Genomic DNA, 13,501 nt, shown 5'->3' on the forward strand with positions numbered 1-13,501 from the left:
TATATTGAAGCGCTCTTTAACTGCACAAGATAAAGAGTGAAGAAAAGAAATGCGCGACCTTGCCTCGCTGAAGTTGAGCAGGAAGCTGCAATAGGCAAATCATAATTACCTGAACTGACAGTTGGTTAAGTGTCAAAATAACATTCTGGTTACAAAAGAGAAGAAAAAAAATAATATATATTTCACAACTGATCTTGTGTGTTTTCTGAAGACTGCACCTCCAACAAAATCTTCTTAAGACTAAGCTCTCTTGGTGGTTTCGTGCTGACTCAGGGAGCCACCTACTCAACTGCGAGCATCAATTTCTGAGGCATTCTGGGTTTTGAAAGACTTCCATCCTGGCACAGACAAAATCCAACAATGCTAAACTTGGAAGACTTAAGGCAAAATTCTTCTCACACCATGTATGTTTTCTTATTGATTTGAATGGGATTACTTAGCAGAACAGTGTGAACAGGGTTTGACCCATAACAGAAACAACGCGTGTGTTGTCAGGCCAGGAGAGCATCTGGTTTACTACTGGTTCCTCCAAGTACTTAACGGTATGGTTCCATATATGATTCCCTGTGTAAATCCCCTTGCCTTCCAGAACGAAAACTACCATTTTAAAAGCCTTTTTTCCCCACCAAACATAAAAAGAGCACGAAGAATATTTTTCTTGGCTATGGTAATACTGGAGTTCCTTGGCTGGCAAACGCTTTCCTAAATTTTCTGAAAAAGCCTTGATACGATCATTGCTGAGAGCTATCATGTACCCCTTAAAGTTAAATTCTATTTATAAACTGAGACTTATTTCATTTTATAAAAAACCCTACAATTATTTTGAAGGCTTTGTGTGGAATCTGAAATGTTATTTTGGGAAAAGGAAAACATATGATAAGTTTGCTTAAGGAACTTTGTTTAAGAAAGGATAAAAAAAGTCCTGTATACTTGCAGATTTTAAAAACAGAAAGTAATTTTCACAGAAAACCACAACAAAAACAACTCTAAAGATAGATTCCAATATAATTATGGAAACACATTTTGCAGAACTTTTTCTAAAAGATAAAATTATTTTCCTTGTTTGGACAAATTAAGGTAAAAATAATATAAAAATACAAATAGGAGGTCTGTAATAGGCAGATTCCTTGATGTTGGCCTGTAAGCTTTCTTTTGAAAATTACACTTAAATAAAGGAGAAGCTTTCAAAATAATATACTGACTCTTTTTTGTTTAAACAGTAAGCTAAGCAGAACAAAACCTTTTCAGCAACCTTAAGTAGCTATTACTGTATAAACACCCAAACAGACTGCTGATTCAGTTCATCTGGATGAAACATCTGAGAAGAAAATCACTGAAAGCACTCAAAACCTACAGTGATTACTATGGTATGAGAACTTAGATATCTTCCAACTGGAAAAATAATATGCAAACTACACATTTGTATTTACTTGCAAAATAGTAGGCTACAATGCAGTGTTGTACTATAAAATAACATTTTATCCCAAATCATAACATGTCACAGTAAAAAAATTCCGCTCCAAGATCTGATCCCAAGCATGGTTGTTTATCTAAGAGAGTCATTACATTTAATGCCCTGTTTAGGTGCTCAACTCTTATCAAGAAGGTATTCCTTCCGTAGTTCACCTTAAGTGAACTTAAGTCCCTGCTTGGACTACCTTGGCAGAAGAAAAACTGTTTATGGAAATGCTATAGTGTGTTACTACAACACAGTACAGCACATAAGGGAATGGATAATGGAGTTCTCTTTACTAACTTACCTTGTTTGTCAGCAGCTGGCATACTTGGGGTACGTAGTCGATAAGACAACCTCCACCAGGAAAGGCTGGGATATGAAGGGCAGATGATCCTCCAAGCGCACTAGAAATAGAAGTTAATTTAACAGTACATTACACGTACAGTCCCTGGGATTTGAAAGTGATTTGTACAGTGTCCTCTTCCCTACGCTTAAAGTCAGAGGGCTGTGATTGAGGAAGTGTATTTTATGCTGTGGCGATATAAAAAGTATTGAGTGATATCATCTATAAAAACAGGTTACACCACGATCTATTGTAATTCAACAACTTTAATCAAGAGCAACACTAATGCGAAGCATTCTTGCAGGAAATAGCTTTTTCGTTGTAAACAGTTCTATTTCTTGTCCCTCATCAATAAGATGGGAAGCACTGTAGTTAAGATTATCTTGTTATAGCTGGAGGAGAGGACTTTGAGTCTTGAATTATTCAAATTGCCACCATCAGTCAAACTGGCTAAGAATAATGACAATAATTTGGACTTAGGAGTAATGGATGGCCAGATGCACATCAGCCATGCTATTTACTCCAGTTCTGGCCCCCCCAAAACAAGACAGACGTTAACCTACTAGATCAACGGGGCAGTGGGCCAGAAAGATTGTTAGGTAAATGATGTAATGGGGGATGCTGAAAGAAATGTTTTTTTTCAGTCTTAAGAGAAGGTTGGAGAGGGGACAATATTTGAAGTACTGAAGGCACATTGATGGAATCTACGGAATCTAATCTAATGGAAAAATACAGAGAAGATGGAGCCAGAGTCTTCTCGGAAGTGCACAGTGACAGGACGAAAGGCAACACAGACATGTCGCAACAAAGGAAGTTCTGGTTAGCTATTAGGAAAAACGTTTTCACAATGAGAGTAATCACATACTGGAAGACAGGCCCAGAGGGGCTGGGGAATCTCAGTCCTCAGAGGTGCTTAAAGCTCAGCTGAACAACTGCCATAAGCAACCTGACCTAAGCTGGCCCTGCTCCGAGGAGGGGCTTGGCCAGATAACCTCCAGAGGTTCCCTCTAGTCTACATTGTTTTATGATTATATTCTCTGATTCTATGATTTTGTTCATGCCCAGAAGGAAATAATACAAACAAAGATATTAACTCTGTCCATGCAAAGACTGGAAATCTGAATGGTAGAAATCCACAGAAATAAGGTAACTTCGGAGATGTATTTCATCACAGAATCATAGAATATCAGGTTGGAAAGGACCTCAAGGATCACCTGTTCCAACCTTTCCTGGAAAAAGCAGGGTCTAGACAACATGGTCCAGCACCTTGTGCCACTATTTAGGCACCTTTATCAATTGCCTTTATCACAGGAAGGAAGATTGAAGCATGCCCGCTATTGCTGAGGATAATGGCTTCTTTGGTATGGAAAGATCTAGCATTTTTTATTTAAATCAGGTTATATAAAGCAACAACCAGCTAAAGTCCACGCTACTTTCTTTAAACAGTACTAACCTAAATCTTTCTTATAGTCTTTTACCAATCAAAAGGGGTATGAACTTGCATTACACACTGTGGCTTACATCATTCACTAAGCATCTAGAACCTTGTTGGGTACAATTAAAAAGCTTCAAAAGCTGAATTACTTTGTGGCCTCCTGTTTACATGCTGTTTCCATGAAAGATTAAACTGGCTGGAAAGAAGGTTCTTCTCTACAAACTAAGGCTCTTATTCTTCAACAGGACCTGCCCTTGTATTTTCCTCAATACTTGATAAGCTATCACTTTGGTAGGTACAAAGGTCTACAATCATACATCCCTTTGAAGGAACAGAGCCTATATAAATCAAAAAAACCAAATTCATAATGAGGTATATGGAAATCTGCTACTCAGGCAAAACAGTCTGGGTTCAGCAGACTGTTCACCACATGGAACAGTTCTGCAGGTCTGGATTTTGCATATGCAACAATGAAAGAAAAAAGCCTTGAGTACACCACAGCTACATAAGAAAAAAAAAAACAAACAAACTTTTCCAGCAGAAGTAAGACTTGAACAGGATTCTTTTTTTTTTTTTTTTTTTTTTTTTAACAGAATTCAGTTTCCTTGCTGCTACCCCCTTAATAAAACTACTTGCATGGGAATATAATTTTGCTACTTCCGGATGTTAAAAACAGTGAAGCATGACTATTAGATCATTACTAAGTTGGAATATTTCTGAAACAGTGGTTTGCTCTTAGGAAATTGAAAGTACACTGGGTCCATCGGTCTTTAATGTTGGAGAACAAAAGACTTGTTCCTCCTAGTATGTTACAAGTGGGTTGTCACCCTTACTTTAATCCCTGGCTTTCAGTTTATTAAACTCCTTAAATGTTTATGTAAATATATCCATAAAAGCCTCCAATCTCATACCCAGAGCAAATGGTACTGTCTGTTTTGCATCCTGCCTTGCCTCATTTGCAACCAAATCCAAGTTCCCCCTCAGCACGGAGGTACCACCGGAGACACTCAGATGACTACAACAGGAATTACAGGCTCCTCTCTCAGTTACAACAGCAGGCATGAAATTAGGAGTAATCTCTAACATTTTTCACGGGCAAAAAAGCTTCCATGCCTGTATCATCGGCTTCCAATAGGTCTTCCAGACTGAATTATTATGATTTGTGAATAAAGGCTTTCCATTTCACCTGTATCCACTTTTGAAAGTAGTCAATCCATAAAAAACTTGTTGACATTATTGGGAATTCAACCCTTCTCAAATGAAAAACAGACTACTACAAGGTGTGGTTTCTGAGAAATAGGTCCCTCCACAGAAAGAAGGCTGGAATTTCTAGTATAATTATCCTCTGAAAACAGAATAAAGCTGTACAATATGTAATTTATGTTCGGTAGAAATAATTACGGGTAGGGAAAATTAAGAGTGGACAGGCATCTTTGTTCCCTCTACTGGGTCAGAGAATCTGCTTATTAAATATTTTAATACAGTACTGCATTTGCACAGGACCTTGCCTCTGACCATCTCAAAACTTTCTATAAGCATTCAGCAATTAAGGCTCATCTGCCTTATGAAACTGATATTTATCTTTCATTTTTATACACATAAGGAAGCTACTGCTCAGAGTTTGATTTGACTATGCTGTACTATGTCTCTGTTGTGCCAAAGGAACATACTTGCAGTACCTCACAATCATGACTCAGGGCAAGAGGCTATAATAATTCCTTTGACCCTGTAATAAACCTATAGTTGAAGAAAGAAGTGACTTACTCAACGTCAAATAAGAAGAACCTGTAAAAGGTGCAAGGAAATATGTGTAAAATGGAGAAAATTAGGCAAGGGAACGTCAGCATGCAGCTCAGTATCTAATGCTGCTTTTTGAGGTCCCTCAAAGCCCAATCAAAAGAAAAGGCACAGAAAAAGAAAAATGCCATAAGCAGCCTTTTATAGTCAAGGAAATTCTATTTGCTGAGAGATTCCACCAGTGCAAGCTAAAGACCCCTGCATGTCAGACCCGCTTTCCAGATAGCTCAGCCTCTTGGAGGATAGACCTTACACACCTCTGTTTGTGATTAAGCTTTCCTTCTTAGTATTGCTGTTATACACTCCTCATAAAAACAACACATTTTTATACCCAGGAATAAAACCAACTGTAACGTCACACTATCAGGTTCGGTGATATTCATTGTATCAAGATGACAAAAAAAAAAATCAAACAAAAACCATCAAGAGATATGATGAGGAAGTTATTTTGTTTTTAAACACAGACAAATTAATTGATATTGCTACCCTACAGCTGCCAGAGTAATTCTAGTTTCAGCACAACCAACCTAATTGTGTTCGATTTTTAGACAATTTTTTCCAGTAACCTACTACTCTTTAAAGGCTAAAATTTTAACAGATTCTGATAGTGGCTTTCTATAATTTATCATAATTCACAAAGCCACAGTCTTAGTGGATGTCATGCCATTAGGACTGCTGCTGGATGAAGATAAATAGATGGTAGGTCTACCTATCTATGAGATAAGTTTGCACGAACACATTGGAATGCAGAGACTAAGATCTGTTGGACTCAGCATTTTATACACTTGCTGTTACTCTAAACCTACTCAGCTCTGCAAACCAACTTCGCACACCTCATTTTAAGAAGGACCAGAGACTCCTTTGCAGCAAGTTCCTGCCTTCCTGGCTTTCCGCAGTGCCAGACACAATGCAGTTCTGATCCACAGTCTGTGAATTAAATTGGATTTTGTGAGGAACTCACTACTGAATTCAACAAGAGCAGCAATCGGCCTCCGTTAATAGCAGTTTTGTTCTGCGATATGCTGAAATACACGTGCAGACTGCGTGGCTGGAGTGTGTTTACATTTCTGCTGTTGACTGGTGCATTTCAAGTGACTTGCTCTGTCTGTCTCTCAATGGATCGTATTTATTCAGGCCCACATACAAAACGCAAAATTCTTTCCTATTTCTTGATAGCTCATAATTGCATTAAAATGTCTTTCTCAAGAAATGATCCTTTAAAAAAACCAAAAGGGTACAGCATTAATTCACAGGTTTACCAGAAGTGACTGGTTTTGTTCTTGAGTACTTATGTGTAAAGAACCAGTTATTTCCCCTTCCTTAAAAACATCACTTCACTAGAAAAGAAGGTGGGTCCTTCCAAGTCCCAAGCTCAGGAAACTGGGTGGTTTGGCAAGGCAGACTTAGAGGAACAAAGGAAGACACTCGTACTCCCATCCCTACCTCACCCCCTTCCCTACAACTCTCCCCATGCTGTCTTGGGCGTCTCTCGTTCCCCTGAACTGCTTTCATTCACCCCACCTCTTCCCTCCAATCCATTTTGCTTCCCCCTTTCTTGGAGCAGAAAAATGCAGGTTTCTCTATATTGCTGGGAAACTCCTGAGCTGAGTCTGAACAATGAGGATTACTTCAAACCATCCCCTACATCTTGTAAGGTCCCGCAAAAAATAAAAATATCACAGTTTATAAAGTTATGTGCTAACACAGGTTACAGTACTACAGTTAAGCACCAGTACACATGGAATACTGTCTATATATTTTGCTCTTGCTATATATATATATGTATGTATTTTGCCTTTACCTGTTACTATCCCCCATCTCCCAAAATTGCATAAGCTTTTCTTTGAAAGAAGCCTTACAGAGAACATCTATAGAAAAGTTCCCCGCTCTTAAAAGGACGTACCTTGCCCAATGGCAGTTATTTTTGCTCCAAGGGAGGAAAGAGTAAAAAAATGTGTATTTGGAAAGGAGAGCCAGCACTGTAAGAAGAATCATACTTACCCCTGAACACAGTGTGAACGTATCATTAAAGACCTTTATACTAAAAGAAAGTGGTACATAATACCCATTGCACTCAACAATGTTGCTAATCCAATGTATTCTTTCTACAAAACCCACATAAAATAGGGAAATGACAATTTCAATGGTTGTAAATGATACAGTTGAAGGTTTGTCTAGCTTTGAAAACGTAAATAAACAAAAAACTTGCCTCTGCATGGAAAGACTCTTTATATCAGTTTAAAATAACTAAGAGCTTTTCTCTCAGCGTGGTCAATGTTAAAACATGTTCAAATCTATGTACTAGTGATGGAAAGCAGACTTTAGACTTCACAGACTATAGCCCTTGCTTTTACCTGGATACACCCTTCTTAACTCTCGGTAAGTTTTCACCTGCCTTATTTTGAAACTGAAGCACGTTGCAGACCTACAAAAGCATTTAAAGGGTTTGTTACTCATGAAGGCTATAAGCAAGAGTAGCCTGAAGCATGTGGAAAGAAATTCCCTCTTTTCGCTCTTTTTTCCTGTTTTGAGAGTCATGTTATGGGCTTTGATCTCCTCTTTCTCCTTTGTTGCTGAAGTAAATAGTTGACTTTTTTTTTTTCTTCTGCAGTTTCATCACTTTAGTATATTACACCATTTGGCACAGGAGACATGAGGAACCACATCAAATAAAAGCACGTGACCACAAAAGCTGGCTTACCAACCATGATCCCAGATTTGCTGTCAAGTTTACCATTTTTCAGACTCGCTCGACCATAACCCCAAATCCCCCCTATCACACAAACAACGTGGTGCTTGGCAGAAGCCTTGGGATAGTGCTTCCATCAGTGATACAGAGCTTAACAGTAAAATAACAGAACATTACTCTTGTTACTGAAAAATCAGTCAGTCTAGGTTTGTGACAGTATTTTCCCCCCTTTCTAGCAATATTCCATTTAAAGCAAACGTAGTTAACATATTGCTTGTCCACTCAAGTCTACTACAAGGTAAAGCATGTCCAAAAAGAAAAAGCTTCCATTCTATTTTTAAAGAAACGATTTTTACTTACAGTTATTTCTACTTCAACATTGGTTAAACACAAATATATGTTTTCAGCTAACAGATACAATCTGAGGTATCTACATTGTTGAGTGTACAGAAAAAAAATACAACCACAAATAGACCTAGAGGGAAAACTATGCCAAATATACTTATTTGGAGAAAGAATCCCAGTCAAACTCAGACTGAAGATCTGGCCATTAGAGCTGAAAGAATAATACCATCTTTTTTTCCTTGACCTACTAGAGGTTCAGGGTAAATACCTCTAAGCACCTCCTGACCAGTGACTGGAAAAAAATACAAAATAATCACTGTAGAAAGCAAATACTAAAACCAAAATGTATTTCAGTTTCACAGACTCTGCAGAAAACTGCAAGTCAGACTTGCTGAGCTTTATTTGCAGCTCTTCTGCTGACTTCATATGTTCTGGCAAGTTATTGCAACCAGTCTGCTTCTCTGCTTGCCCACCTATAATGCTCAGACGCTGTAGTGAAGTACACTGAAGTTTAATAATATTCATAGAATAGTATAAAATCTGTGGGATGAAGTCATCTGTAAGTGCTAATGAATACTGCTTTGTTTGGATTATTCCAACTTCCGTATTCTGCTGCAGGTAAAGTTGTCAAAAAAGTGCCGTTTTCTATAACGCATTTCCCATTTTAAACAGAGTGACTAGACCAAGGAAAGATTTACATTAACTGTACAGATTCTGGATTCTACCAGACTGTAACCTAACAGACGTACACACAAATCATAGCTCAGTTGATCCAACATTGAAAGATTTACGGGGACAGGAGCTCTGTCCCCAGAATTCTACACCTCCTCGAGGAGAAAAAAAAACCACCAAGAAGCATGAGATTAATAGATAGCTAACCCTATAATTAAATTAGAATACACTTCTTTTCTTCACTTTCCTGGCCAGACTCAGAACTGGGAGGAGAAAGAACAGATACTCTTGCAGTATAAAGCTTTTCTTACTGATACTTGATAGGATAGAAGTCTGAAAACGCTAGTATTTCCTCTGTATTGGATAAATCAGGACTAAAGGGATTTTTCTTTTGCTTAACAGGTCTTTATATGCAGAAAGGTTCCGCATAAAGGGGACTGAGAGGTTTCCACTGACATGTGGAACGAGACAAAACCTGGGCTGCCAGCGATGGAAAAGGGAGCTCTCCACCACCCTCAGACCTCGTGTTCCATGAAGAAACAAAACCACGCGAGGGTAACATTTATTACCCAGCTGATCGGACGCTCGATGTTATACAGCGGTAGCACGCGGTATACAAGCACTCTGCCTACAGCAGTCACCACATTGCTTTCGTCTCTGGGGAAGGGGGACTCACTGCCATAAATTGATCTGTAGCTTACAACAGCCAGCCTGGGCCGGCAGGCAGCCCAGCAGAATCGATCACCCTCTGGGACCTCCATCATACCTCAAGGTACAAACTTCAGGAAAAGTCCAAGCAAGTGCAATAGAAATCATCAGCAAGGCTTCAATGTGTGCAGTGGTCTAAAATACAGGTTAACTTAACCAGCGTCAACTATATCACTCTATAAACACTGCACAGTACAGAAATTTTGGTCACTTATTCATTCTGCCAATATAAAACCAAAGTGAAAAGTATAAAAGCAATATATTTCAAAGTGATTAAAAAAACCCCTTATGCTTAAAATATAGAATTATTTTTCATAATACAGTATGAACAGGTTAAAAAAGAGAATATGAAAAGTTCCACAGGCTATCAAAAGAGTGTGATTCTCTCTTATAAGGCTCAAAAATTCTGACAAGTGTTGCTTTTGTGTTGCAATTTACCGTATTTACGTCCCCCCTCAGGTTTTCCACAAAAGGCCCCAATAGCAAGGTGTATTGCAAATGGAATATGCTCAGTCATTTGGGGCAAATAATAATGAGAATCCATAACAGATTACATAAGAACTGAATTTGAAGATGCTTTGTATGATCTCAGACAAGTAGTTTTGGTGCCCCCCCCCCCAAATATAGCAGTTACTTAGCACAGTATTATTTAAGGAAAACAGTTATAAGAAGACCTGAACAAGTTGCTAGATGCCTCACAGTTTAAACAGGACAGCACGGTTCCTGTCCCAAAGAAGTTTCGCAGTCCAGTACCTCACACCACACAGCACAGTGAGGGCAGGAAAAGCAGGGGCTGAACGACAGGGGAGGAGGAATACAGGTTGCATCAAGGAAACTTAAGACTTACACACTTTACAATGGAGAAACATGTGTTTCAAAGCATTTTGCTTGTTTCTTAAAGGAATCTTGGCAGCAAATTAAGAGAAATCCGAGTGAGAAGTGAAAAAAAGTCACAGAAGGGTTTCACAGAGAATTAAATGCAATGAGGAAATAACAGCCAAAAAAGCTCCCCAAACGATCAGAAAAAGTTGTAGGAAAGAACACCCAGACAAATGCAGCAGCAGCAAACATCACTGAACAAAAAAGGTACAGATAAGATAAGCAATATGGGCAGATAAGAAAGGGAACACTATGCAGTCCTTTTTTATTTTTACTTCCAAAGAAGTTAGAAAAGCAGTAAGTGAAGATTAAAGAAATTATTTAAGATGCCAGGAGAAACACCACGCAGCCTAACCTACTGCAATTGTCTTCTGTATGGATCTCAGGAAGAAGGGCAAGTATGAAAGAGGCTGGAGACTCGTTGCAACTAAGGCAGAACAAGATTTTGACTGAAGAAAGAGTGATCTGTAACCTAATTGCAACACTTTTTCATGCTGCACTGATTTGAGGTTTCAACACAAAATCGGGAACTTGATTAATGATGCACTATCACGGACGGTGAAAAAGGAAAAGTTGAGTCTGTTATCTGAAAATTTACTTTTCAACTCCCTGTTCTTAAGAAATGAACTTTTAATGGCATTACCAGTTTTCCAGATATATTTATAACCGCCTTAACTGTGAAGATATTGAGGGTCTTCTAAGTAACAAGTGAAATAATACTGGGCACTGGCTTTTCTGCTTCAGGGGAAAAATGTATTGACTTGAAGCACTGCCTCAAAGGAACTAAAAATGGCTTACACGTAGCACAAAGATAGAAGCTGGGAATTATAAACTTTTGCATAAACAAGAAAAGACTAGAGCGCTGGTATGCTGTGAGCACTGTTCTCCTCTGAAACAGTAGGACTCAATAAATCAATGAAAGAATTGAGGATTTATTTATTGTGAGGATCACTGGAAATACCTCTGCACCGCAGCCTGGGTGCTATGTTACGCAGTGCTTGTCATCGTTGAAGACACTCATCTGCTCTTTACAATCCACTCTGCTTTACTGATGGAGATCTCCCAAACAATCTCATTGAACAGAATATTTATATTATTATCAGAATATTCCATGTGATTATTCTCGAATTATCCATCCATAAAGTGGATAACATAAATGAGTAACTGTTCTGAGATGGTATCAGTTATATTTACAAACATATGCCCTATATACCTAATAATTTCTTATCAATCCCCTGGCATGCATTCAGTAATATCTAGCTTACTATTTTGTGACTGCTCACATGGCAGGTAATTTTCTGGTACTTGTGCTAAGCCCAGCTAAGCAGCAGTGTCTTTATCACGAAGCAGAAAAACAAGTCTCAAAAAACTGTACAACTCCATTGCCTTCCTTACCTACTGTTCTCACCTTTTTCTGAAGAAGTCATTTCCTATAACTTGCAGACTTTTACGTTTTATGATTGCACTTGCTTATATTGTTCCTTATTTTATGTTCCCTAATCTACTCATAAAATTACAGTAATTATGTCTTATTGTTAATCTTTTCCTGATACTGCTTAATGCCTAACACTTCCAGTGACACAGTCATTTTGTAAGCATGCTATTTTTTGCCTCTGTGCTAAAATAGTGCTGTGCTGTAGACTTCTCCCACATAATCAAATGTTTTCCGTTCTTCTTAGGCCAGACAGTAATCCTCATTCGTGGATCTCTTCTATCTGGAGAAATATTTCATGTAAGAAACATCCTGTCCTCTGCATCATCAGCATCACATTTGATTAACTTACATGAAGAACGAGAAATGCAAAGTACTGAAAGGATAAGAAATCTTGCAGAAAAATTTCGTAAATTAAATGAGAGCAACATGCTGGAAAACTTCTGGATATGAAGTTGAGCATTTGGGTCATCGATAAGAATGCCCGAGGGAGGCAGAAAGTTAGAGGAGAAAAATGTTTTTCTTTCATACATCTGGCTTCCGATACTGATTTCCATGTGTACGCAGCATGATTAAGGGGCATTCTTGCTCAGATCTTGAAATTGGCTTTATCTTATGTTCACAAACGATGTGGAATGCTACAAGTCTGGTCTGGTGCTCCCGCGAAATGCCGCGAGAGGCCTAGCGAGCTCAGGTTTTATGTAAGCCAAATACATTCACATGTGGACGCAAGGCAAGAGAACATAAGTTTTTCATGTAAACACAGCCACTGCGGTTTGACAGCTAATAAGAACCATGTTAAACCCTTACTTTTTTAAGAAGACAATATGAATCTGCTGGGACAGTTTTTACAGCCCCTTTCAGAATCTCTACCACAGGCATTTGGGTAAGTGTGTTTTGTTCCTATGAATATAAATAATTCAATTTCATCCTAATGTATTCTCTTCAAAACAGAGGGAAGAGGGGGTTTGGATCACATCGCACAAAGGCAGCCTTTGGTAGGTGGGAAGACTGGGAATAATTCTCAGAAGAAAACGCTGGTGCCTTGAAACCCTGTTTTACCTTGGAGGGAACAAAGGTTCCTTCTGTATCAAGGCGGACACAGGTCTACTCTTGAAACAAAAAAGGAAAGGCAGAAAATAAACCCACAGGTCTTCATTGTGTTACGATCAAAGCAGGGACCCCATACGTGCACAAGAAACTGGAAATTTCATAATTTGCAACCTAGAGCAGTGCTTAGTTGGTCAGAAGGTGAATTACAGGCTTTCCCAGGATTTCATCTGAACTGATGCCTGGATTTTGTTCATGGAGCAGTTTCATTATGGCACGTGCTGCAAGATTAGAGTGAAAATCCTTTTGACAAAGATTTGCCTTTTCCCAGAACAGATGGTGAATGCATATAGTGCACATACAGACACCAGCCAGGCCTGAGTCAAATGGAGGCACTTGCATCCCATAAACTGCCTTTAATACAGGCCCTCTTTCCCTTAGAAACTGCAAATACTTACATAGTCACTGAAAGACAAAAATTCCAACTTTCCGGTAATATACCTTTCAACTTTTAAGGGTTTGATTAATATTACTTAACGTTTAAGGGCTTGAGTGCATTTGCAAGCTGAGTGCTTAGATAATGGAGCGGCCTAAACAGTATCGGCAAGTAGATGTATTTACAAATAAATATCGGATGCTTTGATAAACTAGCCTTTTTAGTTGAAGAACAACATTTTCAGAAAGCTTGTCAGTGT

At 38.6% G+C, this 13,501-nt stretch overlaps 1 protein-coding gene across 1 annotated transcript in view; it reads right to left on the minus strand.

Moving 5' to 3' along the window:
• Window positions 1–13,501, minus strand: part of BABAM2 (BRISC and BRCA1 A complex member 2) — a 178,351-nt gene that overhangs the window by 42,139 nt on the left and 122,711 nt on the right. Inside the window, exon 8 of the mRNA XM_054196545.1 lies at window positions 1,761–1,860. Coding sequence (XP_054052520.1) covers window positions 1,761–1,860 — 100 coding nt within the window. The remainder of the gene's footprint in view (window positions 1–1,760; window positions 1,861–13,501) is intronic.

The sequence above is a fragment of the Rissa tridactyla genome, chromosome 3 (assembly GCF_028500815.1).
Source record: "Rissa tridactyla isolate bRisTri1 chromosome 3, bRisTri1.patW.cur.20221130, whole genome shotgun sequence".
Taxonomy (NCBI): Eukaryota; Metazoa; Chordata; class Aves; order Charadriiformes; family Laridae; genus Rissa; species Rissa tridactyla.